At 53.2% G+C, this 24,833-nt stretch overlaps 1 protein-coding gene across 1 annotated transcript in view; it reads right to left on the reverse strand.

The window, feature by feature from the left end:
• Window positions 1-24,833, reverse strand: part of SHB (SH2 domain containing adaptor protein B) — a 126,407-nt gene that overhangs the window by 21,441 nt on the left and 80,133 nt on the right. The window contains exons 4-5 of the mRNA XM_081103081.1: window positions 9,728-9,899; window positions 3,857-3,976 (exon numbers count right to left, since the gene is read on the reverse strand). Coding sequence (XP_080959207.1) covers window positions 3,857-3,976; window positions 9,728-9,899 — 292 coding nt within the window. The remainder of the gene's footprint in view (window positions 1-3,856; window positions 3,977-9,727; window positions 9,900-24,833) is intronic.

Consider the following 24,833-nt stretch of genomic DNA (forward strand, 5'->3'; position numbering starts at 1 on the left):
GTCCCCACAGTGGGAAGCAGTCGCCATCTCTGTCAGTGTGTCAACTGCCAGCTGGGGAGCCTTAGGTCACTCTTGAGTCCACTATGGGTCTCAGTCTCCCCACCCAGGAACAAAGGGACTGGACTAGGTGGGCGTCTCAGGTCACTTCCAGGTTTGACATCTGATGACCTTCTGACCTGGTATCAGGAATGCTTAGGAGGGGGTGGGAGTCCGCTGCCTCCACTCCAGCCTTGGCAAGGTCATTCGGCTGCCTCTACCTACGATGAGGCAGAGGATGTGAACTTTGCCCTAGGCATCCGTGGGACCATCCAGGGAAAAAGCACAGGAATATAAGGTGCAGGGAGGCAGGGTCAGGTGGAAGTGGGGTTTAAGCTCAGGACCAGTGCCTGAGAGTGGACCCTGCACTTCAGTGGCCCCGTCGCTAAGAACTGCGTCTCAGCTTCTCTGAGAGGCACTGGTCCTTGCAAGACTCTTCTGCACCTCCTGGGTTTTGCCTGGCTGTTCCCTCACCTGGGGTCCCACCAGCCTGGGGAATACCTACCCTCTCTTTAAGGTTTGAGCGCACCTCCCCCCTGTAGCTTCTCCTGACCCTCTGTGGCAGGGACTGCTATCCCCATACATGCAAGGCCCTCCGTGCAGAAGTGTGTGCAACATGGCCCGGGATGAATGGGCCGCACTGTGAGCTCTGCAGCCTGGCCAGGCTGTCCTCACCTTGGCGCTCACTCTGTGGCCTTGCCCAGTGCCTGGTACAGAAGGTTCTCATAACCATCTGCTGAGAGAAGGACGGAAAGGGTGGAGGGCTCTGTCCTGAGGCCAGACTCCCCCAAGTCCTCCTCACCCTACAACACTCTCACGTCAGGAACTAAGGTTTATAAGAAAACATAGCTGGGATTCCAATGTCAATTTGCACCACACTCCTGACAACACTGTGCATGGAATGCCACTCCCCACCCTGCCCCTGCCAGCCAGGCCTCGGGAACCTGAGAGCCCTCACACCTCATGGGGGGCCTGGCAAAGCTGGCACTCGCCCCAGGCAGCCGGGATGTTCAGTCCCAGTTCCACTGATGGTCTGGTTGGTTAATACCAGGTGTCACTTGATGGTTGGCAAACACACTGGTCATTGGGAATGGAGCTACTTTGGGAAGCAAGCCCACTTTCCCTTAGCCAGCTGCCCTGCCCAGCCATGGGATGGCCTAGCTCACCTCCCCAATTCTGGACTCCCTCAAGGGAAAGCTGACCAAGCTGACCCTCCTCTGGCCTTTGGGATCTAATGGCTTTAGACAAACATGCAAAACTAAACCCTCCTCCTCCTCCGGTGTCTGTGGGTTTGACAGCAAGCACAGTGTTCTAACCGGGGAGGTGCAGCTAGAACACTCCAAGGACAAAGAGTGGCTGAGCCCACACACAGAGGAGATCTGGGGAGTCAAGAGACACCTTAATGCCAGAGGTGAAGGCGTCCTCAGCAACCATCAGTCTGTCTTGCTCTGGGCAGATGAGGATGCTGAGCCCCAGAGGGAAGGAACTCGCCAAGGTCACATGGTGAGCAGTAAGTGGCAGGACAGGACTCCTGTCCAGGACGTTGGACAATGGGTCCCTTCTGTAGCTCTTAAGAATGGCCTTCAAAGAAGATACAGGGCTGACCTGGGAAAGCAGGGCAGGGTCGGAATAATGTAAATAATGTTTACATGGCGCTGGTTGGGCTATAGATGCTTTCTGTCTGTGAGAACACGCTACGCCCTCCACCCTAGGCACGGATGAGGATGCTGAGGCTCAGAAAAGTGACGTGATTGCCAAGCCCACAAGACCAGGGAGTGGGGCAGCCTGTCCCCTGCTTTCTCCTTGCACCCAGCCTAGCCCCTGGACAACAAGCTTGTTACTGTGAGGACAGATCAAGGTGCTGTCCATCCCTCGAGAGTGGTCCTACTACCTGGCTTTCATGGAGGAATAGCTGGGCCTGGCATGGGGCACGCCATCCTCTCCTCTCTGGTACATTCAATCAGTCCTCTTGGGAAGCCCCCTCTGACCAGGCCCCAGACAATGGGATACGAGGAGGAATGAGATTCCTGGAGGAACTCAGAGCTGCCAGTGTGATGGCTGCTGTGCTGAGGAAGCTCAGGGGGTGGGCAGGCTGCCTGGGTTGGAAGGGTGGTGACCAGGAAGTCCCGCCTCTGAGGCTACTGGCTTCCTACCCCAGAAGAGCACAATTCACCTGGAGACAGGACCGTGGAGATCTGGGAACTTCACTCATGGGCACCTGGGTTGCTAGGTTACCACAACAGCAAGGGAGGGAGAGGGGCTGCATGGAGTGGGGAGAAGTTGAGGACCCCTGGCCCTTGTCAGCATGGCCAGTGGTGTGTACCAGTCCCCTGCTACTCCACTGACCGCCCTCTCTCTGGCTTTGGCCGCCTCCAGCCCAGCCTCCCAGCCCCGTTGCTGTTTAGCTTATCGAGTTTTCCTCAGCCGCGTCACTGACCTGCTTCTTTAAGCTGCCGGGTCTGAGGGTGGACAATAAAGTGCACAGGCGCCGTTTGTCCTGAGTGCCTCCCCAGCTGGTTAGAAATCCCCTCCACTCCCTGGCAAGGTGGTCGGCCAGCCCTGGTGCACACCCCCACGACGAGACGCTCACTACCTACGGAGTCAGTGCTAAGCCGCTCTAATTCCTCATCAGCTCCGACCGACTCTTAGGAAACATTTCTTCTCACTGAGCTGGAATCTGCTGTCCATAACCCCCCATCTGGGAACCCCGACCACGTCTGCTCCTTCTGCCCTGATGGTCCTTGAAAGACTGGTGGCTCCCACCAGGTCTCCACACATCTTCCCTTCTCCAGGGACGTCCAGGAGTGCCCGTTTCCTGCCAAGCGGCTCTGCAATGTGTCACTGTCCCTCTCAGGGCAGAGCCCAGACCAGTCTCTCCTTGCTTGGCTGCACTGATCGTACTGTCTACATGGCCGGCCGCACACGGGCTCCTGACTTGCATCCCAGCAGCGCTCTCCACCATGCGGCTTCTAAAACCGGCGACTGGAGCAGAGAGGCCTTCACTGCTCCTGGTGCTGTGCTGTCCTATCTGGAGGGCCTGGGTTTTCATACCCTAATTCCGTCACCACTCTCTGTGTGTCCTTGGGGAATACCTCCTCTCTCTCAGCCTCCGTTTTCCAATCAGTAAAATGGGTTTTAGACAATCTGTTGGGTCCCATCTTTGGTTGACTGATGAAACTCTCAACCAAAACACTCTTTTCTTATGTGGGGGCTGCCGAACCTGACAGCGATGCCTCGTGGGTCAGAAAGACCTGAGAGTTTACAGGTCACAGTTTACAAAGCAGCCACAAGTGCCACCACCAACAGGATTCTTCCCAGCTCTTCCCAGTGTTCCTCACAACCTTTGTAAAATACCAAAAATCAGACTTGTCCAAACAGCAACCTAGAACATAAGCTGGCCTCGAGTCCTGACCCTACAATTTAGGCCAGGCACATCCCCTCTCTCTGCCTCAGTTTCCTCACCTGCAAAATGGGGACAAGCTGTTTTTTTATCAGAGGGTTGTTGTGAGGTTTGAGAGGGCAGGTATGCTAAGAGCTTCACACAGTCCCTGGCTCAGGCAGATGTGAACGCGATTCCTGGTTATTCAATATAAATCCTAGGAAAAGGCCCCTCCTCTTCTGGGGAGGCAGAAGCAGAACATAAAGACGCCTCAGTATCCCAGGGGGATAAGATCAAATTGAAAAACCCAGGCTTGAAATAACTCGTGCTGGCAAGTTTCCCGGGGGGACGCCGGAGGGTCTTTCTGCCACAGGCTCGAGAGCGGCTGCGCTCCGCTGGAGGCTGCGGAGAAGAGCTTGGGGGTGACGAGGCCGTACTCACTTCAGGGACAGGGAGTAGTCGTGCTTGCTGGTCTGGCTGTTCCGGACGAGGTAGCTGCACTCCTTGCAGAGTCGCAGCAGGTTCTCAGCCTCTCCTCTGCTGATGGCTCCGTGATACCATCTGGGGAGAAGGGAGAGGGTCAGAACCCTAGGACAGGATCCCACAGTTGACACCCTGAATTCTGCTCCTCCTCGAGGAGGCTCAGCCCCTCAGAAGGCAGCTGGCACGGCCAGGGCCTCCTTGTTATAAAGCAGGTGCGTTTGTGCACTCATGCCCAGTCATTCATAGACATTTGCCGAGTGCGTGCTATCTGCCAGATCCCGGGGAGAGGACAGTGAACAAACCCACAGTCACCTCCCTCACGAAGCTGACATCTAGTGCAGGTGCTACGGAGGAGATAGAGCAGGGCTGTGTGGTCTGGAGCTCTCGGTAGTGACGGCTGTTTTAGGCAGTGGCCACGGAAGCCTCCGGAGAGAGTGACATTTCAGTGTGGGCCTGAAGGAGGTGCTGGAGGAAGGACAGCAGCTGGAAAAGAGCATTCTGTCAGAGGGATGGGAAGCAAAGGGAGAGGCCAAGGCGGGAGTGCCTGCTGGGTTTTGGAAACAGCAAGGAGATCAGCGTGGAGTGAGGCAAGAGAGGGGGTGGAGGTCAGGATGAGGCCCAGGAGGCCATGAGGCAGGGTTGGGTCTGGAGGCCTTGTGTGTAATGTGAGGCTTCTGGCTTTCTCCGTCTAAGTGACACCAAAGCCATAGCGGGTGCTGACAGGAGGGACATGTGTTGACTCTGAGACATCAGCAGGACAATGACCAGTGCTCGTCACTCAGGAGGGTGGCCACCCCACTGCTCCAGCCGCATGAATCTGGCATTGACCGGGCACGAGGGGATCCAGCATCACTGCTTCTGGACACCACGTGGCTGAGTGGCCGAATCAGAAGGAGAGATGTAGAGGCTGGTGGCCTAAGGCCCCCAACTGCAGGACAAACGGGGAAGAGTTGAGAATGGAAAGGCTGAAGGTACAAATTCAGTGGAAGAGTGAAGACCCTAAGATGACAGTTAGTGGGCATATTCAGAACACATCTGGAAGGTGGTGAGAGAAGAGGCCAGGAAGAGAACCAGAGGTGCTGGACAAGGCGGGAGCAGGCTCCGGCTGCAGAGGCACATATGGTTGGTCACTGGCCAGGCAGGTGGTCTGGGGCAAGCGGCTTAGCCTGGCTGAGCGTTGGTTCTCTATCAAGTTAGGATCCCTCCACCCCTGTTTTGGGGCTGAAGATTAAATGGGATGATGCATAAAAGGACTTATGCAGAGCCTGGGATGGGATGAATTTCTATGAATGGCAGCCATGAGCATCAGCAGAACGAGGCTGAACTTGCAGATGGCCCTGGGGAACTTCCCTAGCGATCGTATTTCTGACTGCTGCCTACCCCGGAGGCTGCATTTTAAATTCCCAGGTGTAAGCGGGATGCTGCCTCCTGGTCCTGGCTACGCCATGAGTGCCCTGCCAGCAGCCCTGAGCGTTCGGGTACAGACATTCTCTTAGAGAAACACTGCCTTTCACCGTTCACTTCCTGCCATTCGCAAGGCAGTGCTCTGAACAGGAGCAGCAGTGCTGATGATGTAATTATGAACAAAAGGAACCCCAACCAGCTCCAGGAACACAAGGACTGGAGAGCAGGTATGAGGAGCGTGTGACTGAGTCACTGACTGCCCAGGAGATGACCACTCACAGGTCAGCCCTGGGGCTGGACAATCGGAGGGGAGACTGGCCCAGGGAAAAAGCAGGGAGTGTGCAGACCTCAGAGCGGCCTTCCTTTCTAAACTGGCACAAAATGAGGGGGAACGTGAAGTTGGGGCTGCACTGATCAAACACTTCAGAGGCGTGAAGGCTCAGGTATGTTTCAGAAAGGCCTGTCGTTGGGAGAGACAGACAAGGATGGCGCCGACTTTAGAAACAAGAGTTAACAGCTGGGAAGTTTCACCTGTGTGACACACCCCCAGTGAGCTGACAAAAACCGTTTTATTAGAAAAACAGGTCCCAGTCACTTGAAGCAGGTGTCCTCAGGGAAGGCCTGGGAGTGGCCTCCAGGGCAGTGCTGCCTGCTGCCCGTCCCGCCCGGAGCCCGGAGCCAGGAGCCAGGAGCAAGCGGGCTCTAGGGAGGTGGTGGTGGTCGGGCCTCTCAGGGGAGTAAACAGGATAAGCTGCTGGTTCCCTGCTGGGCTGCTCCAGCTGCTCCGAATGGAGAGAAAGGCAGGGAACTCAGTGGAGGCTCAAGGAGACCCAGGCAGAATGTGGGAGAGAAGGGCACTGAGGGGGAAGCCACTGGCCAGGAGACAGGATGGGCCCGAGTGGTCTTGAAGGGGGCTGGGGCCAACTACTGGCCCTGAGCAGGCTCAGCGGGACTGAAAAGAGAATCCAGGCAGAGGACATCTTGGGGATGTGCTGGACTCAGTGGAACTGGCCCATCAGGTCAGAACCACAGGAGTTAAGGTCCAACCATCGCCATCCAGCCCATCCAATATCCATTAGCTCATCCAGTATTTACTCACCACTCACTCCATCCTTGATCTCGTGGGGCTGATACAGGGAGAAGGAGAATCAACAAGCAGATTCAGGAAAGGATTTCAGACAGTGCTAAGAGCTACGTAGGAATCCTGGGGGTGAGGGGGCTGGACTGTACTGTAGAGCGAAGGCGGCTTCCCAGAAGATGACGTTTGACCTGAGACTCTCCATTGTGAAAAGGAGCCAATCGTGTAAAGGGCCAAAGAAAACACGCTTTCTGTAGAGGAGCTAGCAAGGGCCAAGGTCCCAAAGTAGGAATGAGCTTGGGATGCTCACGGAGCAGCAAGGATGGTCCGGCACTGTGAGCCTGGAAGTGGTACTGGATGAGGGTGGAGAGGCCTTGTGGGCCAAGAAAATTAGTCCGAGTTCCTTCTAAGTGTAGTGGAGGGCAATGAGAGTTTTAACCAGTTAACTACCACGCGTCCAAAACGGGAACCATCCTCACACGTGACGATATTTTGAATTGAATTGCACCTATAGATGCTTATGGCGTTCAGAGGGTCAATCTGAGATTGATACTTGCTCTGGATGATCTTACGAGATCAACCAGGCTACCTGAAGAGGGACCAGAGGGGAAGTGAAGCAGGACACAAGTCAGGAGGCTTCCGCAGTGGTCGAAGGGAGGTGGCCATGGAGATGGGAGGACAGAACAGATTGGGGCTGTAGTTTGGATGGATAATTGGCAGAACTTACTGATGCATTAGATACTGATGCCAGGCAAAAAGAGGGCTGAAGATGACTCCAGGTTTGTGGCTTGAGCAACCAGCCACATGTTACATGTGGTGCTATTTATGGAGGTGGGGAAGCTGAGGGAAGCGTGTCTAGATGATGAGGAGCCCAGATCCAAACACGTTAAATCTGAGATGCCCGTTCGTCAGCTAAGTGGAGATGCCAAGAAGGCAGCTGGATGTGGGAGTCGTGTGTTCTGGGAGAAGTGTGGGCTGGGATGTGCGCTGGTGAATCACCACCAGATCCTGAGCCCCGGACAGTCCATCCTTCAGGTCAGGCTGAGGTGAGGAGCCAGCAGCCAGGGAGGCAGGAGAAAAACCCGGAGCAGAGTGTCTGCGAAGGCGGGAGCTGGCTACTCTGCTGGCTGCCCTGGAGGACAGAGGCCGTCACCTGGTGACTGGGCAGGAAAGGGGAGCAGACTGTGGTGGGTGAGAGAGAAGGGGAGGTGACGAAAGGGAGAGAGAAAGTGCTGGCAGCTCCGTGGGGACTCCATCCATTCAGCAGACAGTATTTATGAACACTCATGATGTGCCAGGCACCGTTCTGCACACTGGGAGGAAACAGTGGTGACCCTAACAAGTTCCAGCCCTCACGGAACGTATGTTCCCAACACGGGCAGGAGCTAGAGAGGATCAAGATTTTATTTATTTACTTTTAAGAAGTTTGTTTTAAAGAGAAGTTCACGAATAGAACATGTTTATGTGCTGATGGTAATCATGATGCAGGACAGAGGCGGCTGTGGGTTGCCTCCAGGAGGTGTGGGAGAGGGGTGTCCCCTGAGCAGCTGAGCAACTCTTCCACCGTCCCAGGAAGGAAAGCAGATGTGTGACTGCCCCTCAACAGCCCTGAGGACAGCCCCCCTCCAGTGTGTCAGCCTCCGCCTCCCCTCTTCCCTGTGCCTTCTAACCACTGAGGCATCATCAGTCAGGTGTGGGATTAGGTGATCCTCTCTGTCTGGGTCACTGGGCTGTGCTGAGATGGGACTTTACCTGAGCACACCTCTTGGTGATGAGTCAGGGCCTTCACAGGCCAGAATAATCCTGGGAAGAAGAGATGATGGGGGAGGGAGAGCCAGCCTTGACTCTGAACTTGGCCAAGGGCCTTGTCAGGTGGGAACGGGAAAGGAAAGAGGGCAGAACTGTCTTTGAGGGCCCCAACCTGTCGAAAGCTCTGCAAGAGGGGTGGAGGGGGGAGGGTAGGCTGGGCTGCTGACCCCAGGCCTGGGGTGAGGATGCACATTGAACAGCTCCTGGCATCTCTGGATCATATTGTGTTTGTTGATTAAAAAGTAAACAGTTTGATCAGACATAAGCAAAACCTGCCGCCCAATCTGCATGTCTATGAGAAACGGTGAACACAACGCTCCCCGCACCCATGTGCTCAGTACAGCAGGCTCGGAGGCTGCAGCCTCCCGAGGATCGCACATGCTTAAAAAAGGCACACGAGCACATGACATCATCGGAAAACCCTGCATCCTGCTCACCGGGCCAGCATTTCCTGTGAGGGATACACTGTCGGCTGTGCTGAGACCAGAATTCCCTGGGCGGAGACTGATACAGTTCGTGATCTTATAAGGAACCAGCTTGGTGTCAGCTAATCTCTTGGCGGACTGGACTGAGTGCCTGCTCTGTGCCAGGCGTGTGCTAAGGGTGGGGGCAAGAGTGTGCATGAGGAGAGGGAGTGAGGGGAGAGTCACAGCGCTGGAGTTCAAATCCTATCTCTGCACTGGAACCCTGGGAGCCTACAAAGGCTCTGCCCTGCTTGGAGTTCCGATGTTCTCATCTGTGCAATGGGGATGATAACCCATTTATCACACATTTGCTTGTTAAGAGGATGATACACCTGATGGTACCAGCACAAGATCCAGGACCTGCTTTATCATGTTCCCGGAGACCCTCATTCTAGTTCAGGTATGTGGAATGCTGAGAAAAGGAGAATGCAGTCTGGGGCAATTCAGCGTGAGGGGCAGGATTGGGAGGTGGGACTTGATGCAGGTGATGGGAAGCCACTGAAGGTCTCAGAGCAGATCAGGGGCCTGTTCACATTGAAACCCTGGCAGAGAAGGGAGACGATCATCATGGTCACGGGGAGGACAGAAACCAGAAACGGGCCTTACCAGCAGTGTTAGGGGAAGTGAGCAGGCAAAGGGGCTGTGAAAACCCAAACCAAGAGTGTCAAAGCCTTGCACGAATACCAGGCAGATGTGGGGCAACAACATCACAAGCTAGAAAATAAATCTAATTTACAAGTAGGGGCGGGATTTGGTATACACTTAGCTATTCAAAAACTCATGTGATGTAGGAGGGCGGAGTGACCTGTGTCCCTCTTACTAGTCCTCAGAAGTAAGGGAGAGGATGCCGTGTGGACGGAGAAAGCACCTGCCACTGACCTTATGGTGGCCTTGACCTTCCATGAGCCTCAACATGCCCATCTGTATGTGGAGGCAGGGTAGGGATGTGGACTGAAAGACCCCTGGAGCACTAACGCTTTCTCAGTCTGTGAGTTTTTAAAACAAGATAAAGAAAGGGAAGAACAGTGACTATGAGCTGGGAGCTGAGGTTGGGCTTTGCCTCTGAGAACTTACATTTGCTTCTCCAGTGGGACAGAAGGATCCACTCTTTCTCCCAGGATCCCACAGAACTCGGGGCTCCCATGCTTGATGGGCTTGAAGCCCCCTCCGGGAGCTCGAAGCTGGCGCCGCCGGTCCCGGGAAGGCGAGGGGGATGACTGTCGTTTCTCGTTGCCATTAAACTGGGCTGTGGAGAGAGAGTGCACAGTTACGGGAGCTTGGCCTGAGGAATTACAGGAGCGGGGGAGGGTGGGCATAGTGAGGTAAGAGTCGACTGACTGTTCTCCTTGGGGCTTTGCAATTGGCAGAAGGAAGAGCTCCAAGCAATGAGCACACATGGCTCTCAGGATGTGGACTTCCTAAGACAGGGCACAAAGGTGCTGTTAAAGCCAGGCAGCACTTCCATGGGGCTGGTTAAGTTTGCAGAAGCCACTGAGCTCAGCCTTATCCCCAAAGGAAACCCCTACAACCTCCAGCCAGGAGGGGGTACCCAGCATTCCTGAGTGGGCTCAGTCCCCTGGAAAGTTCTCAGGAAAGAAAGTTATTCCTCATTTTGTGCCAAAAACCAGCCTCCAAGTGGCTCCTCTTTTCCCATTCTCCCACCCCACCAGTGCCGCAAAGGCCACACTGGCCCCCCTTCTTCTGGGACAACCCTACAAGAGTTGCAGTCAGAGTCATGTGGCATCCCCCGGTCTGCATCTCTTCACTCTGTCCCCTGTGTGGGTCCTACACAGCCAGACCTGCCCTGGGCCAGCCCCCAGGTAAGGCCGGACAGTGCCCATCATGGGGGACAGGCCCTCGCTGGGCCTGTGGGAGCATCGTTCACCCCCGTGGGCTTGAGGAAGATGACCCTGGAGATAATGCACAAAGAGCAGAAAACACTGAGCTGAAACGAGCTGCTGGGAGGATTCCTGGAAACCAGCAAGTCCACCTCGCATGTCTCACTTTGGGCCTCAGGTTCCTCCTGAGACGAAATAGGGACGATGATGGCGCCACCTCATGGGGTTGTTGTGAGGATTCAGTCACGGGTGCCATGTAGTCTGTGCTGGGTCAGTATTATTTTGCATCCATATTTTACAGGTTTTTATTATCACGTCTGCTCAATGTGGACACAGTACTGGTCACCTCACGTAAGCTACTGAACTGATTTGAGTCCTCTCCTAAGCCTGCCCTGGCCAGCTGGGAGCCCTGGCTGTCACTCAACCTCTCTGAGGCCCCATTTGCTCCACCACCAGGCTGCTGTGATGACCAGATGAGGGAATACATCCTAAGGGCCTGACACACGCAGAGTGCTGAGTAAACTGAGCCGGGGCCTGCGAAACAAGGTTCCCAAAGCTGTGACTAGCTGCTGGCCAAATGACACACGTCTTCGGCCAAGCGACACACTCCCCTCCCACCAGCAAGCAGCGGTGGCGAGCGGCCCTCTGACCCAGCAACCAACCTCATTCACGGGAGGGAGGCGGTGGGAAAACCCCGCCTGTCTGTGGCGACTGAGGTCTCTGGGGACCGAGGATGGGAATGAACGTGTCCTGCGACAGAAAAGGTCATCCGTCAGGTCTGTGGAGCACTTCCATCCCTGCAACACTCTTCTCCAGTAACCACCGAGGAAAACAGCAGGAAGGGAGGCTCCTGCCAGGCATGTCAGACCACCTGTGTGTGGTCACCCTCAGGCTGCAGCGGGGCCCGCAGGCCATCCGTTCACCCTCTCACTTCTAAACACTCATTCACACGGGCCCAGCACACTTCAGGGCTGGGGAACAGCAGTGAGCGAGGGAGCTAGCCCTGCTTGAGCTCAGAACCTCGGTGAGGAGACAAACAATAAATCAGTCAGACCCCCAGCTCACCAGCGGGTGGTAAGTGCGTTGGAGAAACGACAGCAGGGCAGGGAAGGCCTCTCGAAAGGTGACATCTGAATGAATTCCCGAGGGAAAGGAGGGACGAGCCATGAGGACATCTGCCGGCAGGAAGGGCATTCCAGGCAGAGGGAAGAGCAAGTTCAAGGGCCCTGAGGTGGGAATATGCCTGGGTGTTGGAGAAGCAACACAGCCGGGAGGGCTGCGGGGGAGGGGGGTGAGGGGAGGCGAGTGGGAGGAAGCAGAGCTCAGCGGGCCTTGGGAAGGACTTTGGCTTTATTCTGAGAGAAAGGAGAGCCATTCTGATGTTTTGATGGGAAGGTTTTAACCTGGCACATTTATAACAGAATTGCTGTGCTGAAAAGAGATAGAGGGCAAAGGGCCTATGGGAACTCACTGTACTTCCTGCTCAATTTTGATGTGAACCTAAAATTGTTCTTTAAAAGAGTTTATTTAAAAAAAAAAAAAAAAGCGAGATGGAGGGGGAGCACAGGGAGAGCAGCAAGGAAGCTACTATAGGAGGGGCTGGCCTTGGAGCTGTGCATGGAAGTGACAGCGGGTGTCAGAGTCTGGCTGCGCTCTGCAGGCAGGGACAGCAGGACCTTCCCGGCACTCAGTGTGGAGTGCGAGAAAAAGAGGAGACAGCAGGCTTTTGGCCTGAGCGCTGGAAGGATGAGGCTGGCATTATCCAGGACGGGGAAGACACAGAAAACTCCAGGCTTCGTGAGTAGCTGTGATGTCAGGACTGGCAGCATGGAGCAGGGACAGAGAGAGGACTGCTGGGGTCCCGCCCTGCTCTCTGGCCACAGTTCTGTCCTGTGTCCACCCTCAGGCACAGATAAGACAGCAATGACCTCAAGGCCCCTCTAGGCTTTCATAGAGGTGGTGAGGGGGTAAAGCCCAGAGCCGGGGCCGTGTCACACGTGTCACTATGGGCCCCTCCCTGGCTTCCCAGCAGCCCGCGTCTCCCATCAAAGTTCCTGCTGAACCACACCAGCCCTCATGGCAGTCAGTCAAATGGGGTATATAGTTTTTTGAGGAGAAGAAGGGTGAGGAAGAGGTGAAGCAGGTTCTGAGCTTGCAGAGCCCTGTAGGAGGGGCTGGCTAACCATGGGATCAGGCAGACAAGAAGGGGCCTGGTCAGAGAACCCCTTTCGAAAGAGCTGGGACTTGATTCTTGGTTAAATCAATAAATTCAATTCTCAGATTGGGTTTTAGAATCAGTCCTCTATAACTGCTGATGGAGGGTTTGGGGCAACCCTGGAGGCAGGGAGACCAGCTAGGTGATGGCGATGGCGAGGCCAGGGCCCTGTGTAATGAATGCCCCATTGAGATGGAGATCTGGGCACAGCAGGAGATGGGGTCAGGGGCATGGGACCATCTAGTGCAGTGGTTCTCAACCTTTCCAATGCCGCGACCCTTTAATACAGTTCCTCATGTTGTGGTGACCCCCAACCATAAAATTATTTTCATTGCTACTTCATAACTGTAATTTTGCTACTGTTATGAATCGTCATGTAAATATCTGATATGCAGGATGTATTTTCATGTTACAAATTGAACATAATTAAAGCATAGTGATTAATCACAAAAACAATATGTAATTATATATGTGTTTTCTGATGGTCTTAGGCGACTCCTGTGAAAGGGTCGTTCGACCCCCAAAGGGGTCGCGACCCACATGTTGAGAACCGCTGAGCTAGTGCCTCTCCACCATGCCTTCCCCTCCCTCTGCTCTCTTTCTGGTTGTCAGGAATGGAGAGGAGGGAGCAAGCTAAGGGGCATGGTGTGGGGAGGGTCTAGGTGAGAGAGGAAGGCTCTTGTTTACTTTTGCCACCTGCAGAGGAGAGAGAGGGACCATATAAATGGCAAGGCATTTTCACCTATGACAACCTGGGGCTCCACTGGCTAAAATAAGAACTTTAGTATTTCTACCAAAATAAATTCCATCTACACATCTCCTGGCACAGCAACTGAAAAGAGACGCACAGAGCATGGAACATAGGCTGGGGAAAAACCCAAGCTCTTCAGAACCAACAACTTGGCTAACTGTCCAGCCTCAGATCTGACCACGCCCCCTTCCAGGAGGATCACTCACCATGCCCAACCCTCCACTGAGCTGTATCAACCTCTCCACCTGACTGATTCCACCTGCCCTTCAGGGGTCACCTCTTCCAGGAAGCATTCCCTGACCCCAGAGTAACCCTGATTTAAATGAGGGTATCCTAATCGCCAGTTTCCCCTTCTGGCTCCCAGGAGCCCAAAGGCAGGGGCTGTACCATACCTGCCCCAGCCGCCAAGCCTAGCCCATGCCTACGACATAACAAGTGCTCAACAAAGGACTGAAGAAACTTAATAAGCTGTTGTTTCACTTTATTGGGGGGGGGGGGGGGGGGAGGAATATCAGTTTTCTGACCAAATAAATTGGATACAACCTAATAACATCCTAGTCAACACTGTAATTCCCTGCTGAATTAATTTATACATTTGCGTGCAAGCTTAATAATATAGCCACATATTTTAGAGAGAACAGGTGGTGATGAATGACAGGCTTAATTAGGCAAATCATTTCACCTAAAATAAAAATATACTAACTCCAAGTGTAGTGATTCAGGAGCAAAAGAAAAAAAACAACACACGCGTTGAACTGAAGCTCCAAACACGACTGCCTTCATTCCTTCTAATTAAGTTTGTCTTTAATCTGCAATTTAAAATGGCAATTCTTTTAATCTAGTGACTTTCTGCAAAAGATAAAGGAAGACACAGCCCTCAAAAGAATATGTGCATTTAGAGAAAAAAATATGCCACCCTGTAGAGCTGTTTAGAATGACAGGACCTAACTAATCCCACCTAATTAATCCCACCTGTAGGCAAATTACACATTCTGCAGGAGGAAGGGGTCAGGTGGGCAGGACCAGACCCAGCGGCAGCAGGAGCGGGAGAGGAGCCTGGTGAACGGCCCCCCCGCCCCAGCCTTTTTCTCCAGGGCAGGTGACAAGGCCCCTCTGTGATGCCGGAAATGTCCTTCCAGCAGTTGTGGTCTGGTGACAGGCCTCATCCTTTAGACCCAGCTCAGGTGCCCCTCACATTCCAGGAGGCCTCTTACTCCTGCTCTATCCAGGTTAGCTTCCAATGCTGTCCCCTTCCTACTTATTCAGTAACGTCCTCACTTAACATCACTGACAGTTTCTCTGACTTTAAGCAAAACGAAGTATAACAAAACCAACTTTGCCACAGGCTAATTCATTTAAACGAGAGTTCCTTCGGCATCATTATAATGACACAATGTTCAGGGAAAGGACGTTATTCGAGGACCTGCTGTATTCTAGATTTTATACCAACTGGCCCTGAAGTTCGGTCACTGAAAATGAGGGAAGAGGGTGTCCCAGGCACCCGCTCTAACCCTCCAAGAACCCTGCCACCCTATGGGTAATGGGTGAGGCCGCAGAGGAGGTGAGGAAAACTCCTCCAGGTTCTCAAAGCTCAGGGGGGACAGAGGCCTGAGCCCAGGCCTGTGGGTCACCAGGGGCAGGCTTACCCCACTCCAGGTCCGTGCCCCTGCCCCCCCATGAAGACACGGGCAGGGTCAGTCATGCAGGGCTGTGCCTCACGAATCCTCTAGACCTGGAGTGACCACTGTTCTGCTCCAGCTGTAGGACACCTAGAAGCTTCCTAGGACGGCACAGAGCCTCCCCTGACCCCACCTGCCGAGAACCACCTGCCCCCTCTGCGGCTCACAGCACTCGGCACTTCTCTTGTAGCCCAGTGGGCACTGACACCAGTGCTCCCCAATCAGCCCGGCTGTTCGTTTTATTCCGCTTTTCCCTCTCCTGTCTTGTCTGCCCCTAAATCTACAGCAGTGCTTGGCAGGGAGACGTGCTTAGTAAATGTTTGTTTAGATGAAATAACTGTGTTCCTCCGGGGTCCAGCTCCTCTCTGTTTAGGGTTTAGGGCTGGCCAGGTTCCAAAAAGCCCACGGGCCTCTAAAGCACAGCTCTGCGGGGCTCAGGGGCCTCGCTGCTCCCGGTGCTGGGAGGGAGGGCAAACTCCTCACTCTGGTGCTTGAGGTCCTCAGGGACTTGATGCCAATTTGATACATTTTCTCCTACAAAAACCCTCTGGGTTTCACAACCAGCCCAAGGCCCCAGTCACAAGAATGGCCAGTTCCCAAACCCATCACCACTTTTCTGCCCAGGCCTCGGCTGTGCCTGCCCTCTAGAACCCCTTTCTTCACTATCTGTGTAAGAAGGCCCCAGACATTCTTCCAAGTTCAGCTCCAACGCTGCCTCCTGGGGCAGGTTTTGCCCTAGACCCGCAGGCAAAACTCCTTTTTCTTCCTTTGTGCCCTGCAGCTCCTCATAGCAAGACCCCTTTTAGCCCACCCCTGCCCCTCACCACAGGCCTTCACCGCCCTATTGCCTGTGTCCATGGGTTATGCATATATGCACACAAGTTCTCAGAATTCCCATTTTTCAGATGGAGAAACTGAGGCCCAGAGAGGTAAAGCCCCCCCTTTCCCCTCCAGTTCAAGAGTTGGCCTCACTCTCCACTACCGCCCCCCGCCCCTCTCGGCCCGTGAGTGACAGCTCCAGGTAAGCTGTAAGACAACATGTGGCTCAGCAAATGTTTAGTTTGCATTTTCAGGATCGACAACAAGAGGGCTCTGTGTTCACCTGGGAGACACATGCAGGCCCCAGGGCACCACGCTGCCACATCTTGTGGGTGGTGCCTGGGAACAGAGGTCCTCATTGTGAGGGGAGGCCGCAGTGACTCTCCACAAAGCAGGGCATCGGGAAGGAAGCCTGCGAGGCAGGCGCCAGGACATGGACCGGGTTCCAAGAACACAGTCAACTAGAGCCAAGCCTGGGCTGGGGAAGGGGGCCTGGCACTAGGAGGTGTGCCTTCATCCTCTTATCTGTGTCCCAAAGGAAGCATGGACACCACTGCCTGGTGCAAAGACCCTGTCCCAAAGGCTGCTGCTTGGCTACAGGAAATGTAAAGAAAAATCCTGATGAAAATGATTAAATGACCCCAACACAGGAGCCTTTACCTGCGGAAGCAAGCCATCTTTACTGGTATAATTCATTTTACAGATGAGAAAAGCAGGGCTGGAAAAGGGACTGACTTGCCCCAAGTCATCAGCTTGACTTGAACTTGGACTTGAATCCAGGTCTTTTGAACGCCAGAGGCCTCTAATGAGTTCAGCACAAGTCCTGTCTGCAGCACGACATTCTCATAACAGTGATACCAAAAGCAGCATCACCGAGCTATGCCCTGACTCTCGGCACTTACTGCCTCTATTTTACACACGAAGAAACAGAGGCAACCTGCTCGGATCACCCACAGCAAGTGGCAACATGGGGCTCTACATCTAGACCCCCTGGCACTTGAAATCACGTGCACTCTGGTAGTTCTGGTGAAGGCCCGCTAGTGACGGATGCAGGCAGTGTCCCCTGACATTTCCCCTGCTCACAGATACTTAGAACCCTGGGACCTGAGGCAGGGCTTCCCCATCCACAAGCCTCAGAAGGCCTGGAGGCAGCAGGGTGAGCATTTGTGCAAATGAGTTTCCTGGCCAAGGAGCCCCAAAGCCCCAGCCCATCTGTTTATGTTTCTGCTGTTGCCCCCTCCACAGATGGCAGCGAGGGAAGGCAGGAGAGAGAGGAGGGGACAAGCCAGGTGCATGGCTCTCTGCCTGCCATCCACTGGCACACCAGTCTCCCCATCCCCAATGTGGCATCCAGATGCATGGGCAATCCTCAGACAGGCAGGGACACACTCTCTCCCGGGAATTCAGACCAGAGGCGGCAATCATAGCAGTCAATAGCCACTCAAAAATGCCCCTCCAAGTGCAGGTCCCCGGCCTCATTTGGAGAAGACAGGTGTACAGCATAAAAAATTAATATGAAAACAAACCATCCGTGTGTGAGCAGGCCACATGATTACGTATGTATTGTAGCATCATAAAGAGAACATGGGGTTGGTTTCCCTGAGACCTGAATTATTCAATAAACTTAGCAAATAAGTGTGTGTTCAGTGTGTGCCAGGCATTGATCTAGGTGGGACCCAGGTGTGAACAAGGAGGCAGACTCCCTGACCTCATGGAACTTAAAAATCTCTATCCACACGGAGATCCCTGATCTGTCAAACAGAAGAGCACAGACATACTGTCAAATCTTTGTTTTTCCACAAAGGAGACAAAGGCACTTAAAGGAACATTTCCATCTATCAGTATAATTAGCAGACGAATCAAAGCTATTAAATGCTAGTGTTTTTCTTTTCCTTTTTTTCTTTTTGGGTTACTAAATGAACTCATTCATAAGTCAAACAGAAAAGCCAACTGGAAGAACCTGTCCCTCAGTAACACATTAGCCAAAGGAAACGAGTGATCCCAGCTCTCATTTAACCCCCCCTTTCTGCGCAGACCTGCTGTTCACACGTGTTAAATATTAATTACAACTGTTACTCATTAGTACGGAGCAAAAAGCTCTTGGTACAAACACAATTGTTAATTTCCTTGCAGGCCCAAGGCATTCTGGGAAGCTGTGCAGGAGGCAGGAAGCATCATGGGAGCCCCAGTGGAGCCAATGGAGGAGAAGGTGGTGTTCCCTGGGTGCACCAGGTGAGGGTGGCAGGTCTGATTCCCCAAGGAACCCTCTGCAGGGGCCAAGCCTGTTTATTCCGAGTGCCAGGGGATGAGTCACAGGGCTCAGTGGGAACAGCACGTCTGGAGCAGTGCCTGCCGCACACGTCAGCACTACCAGCTTTGGAGCATTTGTGTTTGATTGTGATAGTGACGAGTCACAGAGTGGGCACAACTGCTTCTGCCTCAACAACGCAAGCCAACTCACAACAGCACAGGTAAAGGGAATGTTCAGCCCTGCCCTTCCACACTCAGGTGTCAGTGCAGCAGTGGAGAGTAAAGGCTTTGCAGTCAGACCAACCCGAGTGCATTAGCTGTGTGACTGTGGGCCAGCTGCTCACCCTCTCAGAGCCTTGTCATCTGTGTAATGACAATGAAACCACACCCACGTTACATGGCTTCCTAGTGGTAACCCTTGCCAGCTTCATAATTGGTGCTCACTAAGTGTTACTATTCTGTCCTTCCTCACCGCCCTCCCCCACTTACCTTAATAGGATTATTTTATATCAGCCAACTGAGCTGGCTCAGAGATGACTCACAATTATCTAGGAAACAGACATACCTGGGATCTTACTTTCCTTTTCTTTGCCCTTTTAGCCTCACTTGATGAGGCTGGGAAGGTGTCAGAACTTAAGAGGGTGCCTGGCTAAGAGGTGAACAACAGAGCATTAGCGCCTCCCCCTGTCCTCCAAGCGGACAGTTCCAGTGTGTATCTGTCTGTTCCAGAATAAACCAATGCACACCCATCTAGGATGTGGTCGGAACACAGAGGGGTGGGAAAGGGACTGGTCATGTCAGGAAGGCTTCCTGGAGTAGGTGGCGTTGATGCCAGCCAAGCCAAGCTGTGACTTCCCCTCCTAACTCCACTCTGACCCCAGCACCTAACACAGTATGTACCGAGTATGTTCTAGGTTCTCAAAGTAAGGTCCCCAGATCAGCAGCATCAGCAGCACCTGGGACCTTGTTAGAATCGCAAACTCTCACGCCTCACCCTAGAACCTACTGAACTAGGAACTCTGGGAGTAGAACCCAGAAATCTGTTTAATGCTTCCTCCAGGTGATTCTGACGAATGCTCTGGGCAAGCCAACTAATCCATTTTGTCACACCCAGGAAACAGTGAATAAAGAATGGAAGACCCAAGTGGCTCATGGTTAGAACTATTGCTGGAGTTGAAATTTAGGATTTTCTACAGAAACATTGCTTTCCACGCCATCTATGCATCTCATTGCCAGGCATAAGTGGGAATGAGCTTCGTAAATGGGTCCTCTGTGCCCTCTAACTACCTCTTTATGCAGTAGTACTGTTTTAATATTAAATTAAATTTTATGTAATACAGCAAGCCTTCCCTGAACACTAACCATTCTCTCATGTGTGATCCTTTAGGGCTTACCAAGTCTGTTCATTCAGATCTTTCCCCTTCTTATCACAGAGATCCAGCCTGGCAAGGGTTGTGACTATCCCCATTTTACAGATGGGGAAACTAGGACTCAGGAGATTGCAGAATCTGTCTGAGGTCCCACAGACGGTGGGGCTGCATGTGAACATAGGATTGTCTGACTCCTTCTACTGCCCCATTGACTCCAGATGTGCAAGACACTGTCCTGAGTTTTCTAGGGTAGAGAAACCCACCAAGGAGCTAGTGGGGAAGATAAGACAAGTACCCTAAACAACGAAGTTCAGCAGGAGTCATAGATCTATCTTCTGTCTTTGCTGGGAGGCAGCCCCGTCACTGGCTGAACCCAGGACACTGCCTGAAAAGTAGCTTCAACAGAGACAAACCTTTAGTCGGTGAGTTGCAAATGAAATGACGGTTCTCTAACTGCTCTTGAGAGTGCATTTACACACCCTTCTGTGCCTGGCTTCTCAAGGAAACACTCTGACCACCTGCTTCTCAGAGGTGATTGCAAATCCCATGAAGGATATAGCTTTTAATTTACTCACTGGATGAAAAGGAAATGCTGACCCATCATCTGAGTGTGGCCTGACTGGCTCTGCTCAGAGGTCTCTAGCAGCTTCTGTCCCCTCTTTAGGCCTCAGTTTCCTTAGCTGGACAAGAGGGAGTGAGAAGCCGTGGTACGAGGGCCCCCCCTGTGCTGAGTGGTGGCAGAGCATGACCAAACCGTGGGATGGCTCTCGTCACCCCCATGCAGGCTCAAACCTCCAGAACGTGGGCTCCTACAGCATCTTCAGTGGGAACCAGTCCAAGTGGGAACACCCCCCGCCCCCAGGATGTATCCTACCAGCTGCAAACAAAAGGGTAAATTGGTGCAAGGGTGGTGAAAGGCACGTGACATTTCCTGGGGGCTCTGGGAGGGTGAGGGCTCCGACCATATTTTATTGCAGCATCTTGGATAGCAGCAGGGAGCCCAGACATCAACTGGCTTAGGGCTTGGGCATTGGAGTTGGAATTTGCAGGTTTAAATCCCATCTCCATGGCTGACTAGCTATGGCCCCTGGGCAAGTCATTTCTTTTCTCTGCACCTCAGTTTCCTTACCTGTAAAAGGCGGAAACTAATCTCCTAGAAAGTAGCTGTGAGAACTAAATGGGATAATGCCCACAGAAAGTGCTGAGTGAATGCCAGCACTTTCCTGGTGCAGTGCCCTTTAAGCCTCACCAGGACCCTCTGCAGCGGGCACATTTCCGGATGAGGGAGCAGATGCTTCCAGGAGAAGTTCAATCCCTGTCCTCCCAGTTGCTACTTGGATATGTGGTGACACCGTATCTGTGCCACCCTGAGCTTGGTCTGCTTCTCCAGATTATCCACCCAGCTCCTGGGCCCCTCCCTGTGTAGCCACCTCCGGTGCAGGCTCCCTTTGTCCATCTGATGATCTGTGCCACAGCCCAGGGACTGGTCAGATCCTCCACATCAACCAGCGCCACCCTGAGACGATGTGGAATTGCCCCAGGCTGCTCATCCTACCCCACACCAGGCAGGGAGTGCCAAAGAGTCCTGTGTGGGCCCAGAGCCGTGTCTGGGGCTGGCAGGAAAGCCATTTCTAGACCCACCTGCCAGTCTCACAATTTGTTGCTGTAAAGTAGGGGTGGGGAACATTGGGCCTGCAGACCGTATAAGGCACAAGAAATCATTTGGTCTGGCCCTGCCAAGGCATTAGGGGTGAGTTAATTAAATGCTTGACCAAATATAGTAGGCTAATTTTTAAGTTGATAATTTTGTATGGCCCGGGAATGACATTATAGATATCCAAATGGCCCTTGGCAGAGAAAAGTTCCCCATTCCTGCTGTAAAGACTCCCAGGCAGTGAGTGAAGCAGGCTGGGAACTGCGTCCAGCCCGCTCTGAAGGCAGGTGTCTCTGCCGGGTGGGAAGGGAGATGGCAGGTTGATGGGAGCCTCACCATCGCTCTGTGGATGGTGGGCTGCAGCCTGTGGGTGAAACCTGGCAGGGCATTTGTTCTGGGGGCTGGGATCAACAAAGGTCACCCAAGTGGAAGGGGACCCGCTGGGCAGGTCGAAGTTGGGGGTGGGGTTCTGGCTGAGGCCACACAATTTCCTGGAGGGAGAGCAGGCAATGAAGGCCCAGGGCTTTTGTGAGCTTGTGGCATTTCTCACTCACAGAATTCTGCGAGAAGGGAAGACTGTCCGTGCTAAGAAGCTAGGACCGCCTCACACCCTGCAGTAGCTGTTTTCACGAGAACCGGGAGTGGTAATGGAGCCTCCCCAAGGCTGCAGCCGCCAGAGCCCGGCTGAGACAGGAAGGCTCTGCTTCCACAAAGGCTGGTCTGGAGCTTCTGGCCCAGAGGGCTCCTTCTGTGAAGACGCCAAAGTCCCCTCAGAGAAATGTCTCTTCACGAATGCAAAGCAGGAGTTGGAATTTGCAGGAAGGAGCTCTTCTGCTTCACAGACTAATCATGGAGATGACTCAGAGGCCTTGCCTTCCCCTGGGCTCTGACCAGCACGCTGGGGTCCTGAGGGGCACAGCATGGCGGCATCCCTGGAGGTGACACAGGCGGGCCTCTCATGGCTGACAAAGCCCCCGGCATCGACCCTGTCTCAGCTGAGCTTTTGCTCAAAAGTTCCCAGCAAGGGGAAGCTTGTTACATACGTTCAGGTGTAACTGAAATCCTTACTCCTCACCTGGACCCTAAGTCCATATGTCTCTTCCTTGGTGGGCCCAGCTTTGCCTTTTGGGGACCTCACACTGAACACCCTTTGGAAATTTGAGAACACTACCAGGTTCCCTGCCCAGGTGTCCTCATCCAGGCTACACATGCAGAATGAGAATACAAGGCATAGAAAGAGATGGTGATGATTTTGTCCAGGCAACTTTATCCCTCACAGATGTTCCCCAGCTAAGGATCCTGTACCCCAGGTTGCCACAACCCATCACAGAGTCCCCGAGAGCCCAGAAAAGCTGTGAGGAGCATTTTGAATAGGTTTGTAATAAGGGAGATAGGGCCTAGCCAAGCACTGCCTTGCTCCCTGACTACACCAATGACTTGCTCTCCCTGCCCCCGGCCCCCCGCCCCCCCCCCCCCCCCACACACACACACATGCACTGCTCACCTAGGCGGGAACATTATCCTTCACTCCGGAGCAGCCACACTTCTGGGTTTACAAATGGGACCATGGCAGCACTTTAGTAATCGAGACAGTCGAGCTGCTACGACTCATCCTCATTACCTGATAGGTGGCCCATCTACTCGCACTCCGTCTCCACTCTGGGCTGAAAACAGGAGCTGCTCCTCACTTACCAACGCTGCACCAGACAGGCTCTGTGCACAGACACGGGGAGGGACCCAGCCATGACTGAAGACCCCGCTCACAGTCACTCCAGCCCAAGGGAACAGCTTCCTCCGGTGCCCCAGGAATCAGACCTGAGCCAAAAGCTTCTTGGGAAAAGCACTATCGGACACGCTCCAGAGCCGTTCACACAGAGATAAGCGACTCCAAGAGTCGCAGACAGGGGCGTGGTCTCAGCCTGTCTCCCATCGCCCTATAGCACTTGTGATACAACTCAGTGACATAAACCAAATCCAGATGGAAGTTGGGTTTGTAAGTTTCTGTGGCTCAGAAACTTACTCAGAAGCCTTGTGATCCTTTGTGAAAAACTAAATGCACAGACATTCTAAAACCACTGCTGGGTGGTAGTGGGCCCGTGCTGGCCTGGGAGCCTTCAGAAGAGATGATGTCCGAGAGGGCAAGTGCCTTTCACTTGAACGTGCACAGGAATCCCCTAGCAGTCTTGTTAGAACAGGTTCTGACTCTGCAGGTCTGGGATGGGACCCAAGACCTTACAATTCTCACTAGCCGCTGGTCCAGGGGCCACATTTGGAGCAGCGAGGCGCCAGACTAGACTAGAGCATCAAAGGCAGCACAGCTCCGGGCGACCTGCATGTGCTCAGTCAGGAGAGGGGACGGGTGAGACTCCACACCTGTCTGCAGTGCTAGTTCATGCCACCGGCCCTTGGTATCTGGGAGAGTTGTCACATGAGCTCCTTTAGCCCTTTAATCAAACTGGTGTTTGCAAAGAGCAAGTTCTCGGACAGCACTGGCTCCTTCTAGCTCCTCTCAGATGCAGGAGGAACCTCGCCTCTCATCAGCTATGCTAGGGCACAGGGACAGTCTTTGGACTCCCTTGTGCCGGGGGAAGGAAGGAGACCTGAGATGACCAAGGACCTTCAGCCACACGACTACCTCACCACTGGCTCAGCCAAGTGCTCACAGCCTGGCGGGCGAGACCAGCACCTACAGAACAAACTCTACATAGTGAGAGGAATGTCCACCAGGGATGAGTGCAGGAAGCTGGCCAGGCCCGAGAGGCAGAAAGGAAGCCCATGGGATGAGTGGCTGCACCAGGGAAGGCTCAGAGAGATGGCGACGTTTGAGCTGGGCCCAAAAAATTCCCGGGATTTTTCCAGGTAAGAAAGGCATATACAGGCAGAAGGGACAGGATGTGCACAGTGGTACGTCCAGGGAACTGTGAATAGTATGTGCTGGAACAGCCTGAACATCATTAAGGCCATCGGAATGGGAGCCTCACTGCTGGGGCCCAAAAAGGGAGGAAGGGTCTAGTTGTGCATGAAAAAAGGAAAGTCCAAGCAATAGAGATTTAAAAGAAATTAAAAATAAAAACTCTCTCTTTATGACCTTCAATGTGGTAAGAATTAGTCATTCAATTCAATGTCTCTTTTTCACATGCTTAAATTTTTAAATGCATAAGTGCCGGAAGCCGGTCCATCCTTGCTGCTTGACACAGTCGCTGCAGGATAGAAACATCTGCACAGCATATGTTTCAAGGGACCTGGCGTATATAGCATACTGTTCTTAATATGTTTGCTCCCCTTAGTGCTGTGTGTTTTAACCAAGGTCACCTCTCCGAGAAAGGTTGTTTCCCCAGGTAGAGATTTTTCCCTGAAGTTAGGGAGGGGATGAAACTCCTTAACTAAGTGCCAGGCGGGTAGTTAATCACTTTAACTACAAACAATCATGCTTAAGCTACATAATCTTTACTCCCTGGAATGGAGATAAGAAACGCCCTAACCTTTGTAATAGAAATTGACAGGATTAAAATCAACTGGTATAAATACGGATGTAACAAGACAATAAACAGCAGAACCTCTCTGGAGATCCAGACCAGAACTTGGCTGGAGATCCTGGCTGGAG

The sequence above is a fragment of the Myotis nattereri genome (genome assembly GCF_964212035.1).
Source record: "Myotis nattereri genome assembly, chromosome: 12".
Lineage (NCBI taxonomy): Eukaryota > Metazoa > Chordata > Mammalia > Chiroptera > Vespertilionidae > Myotis > Myotis nattereri.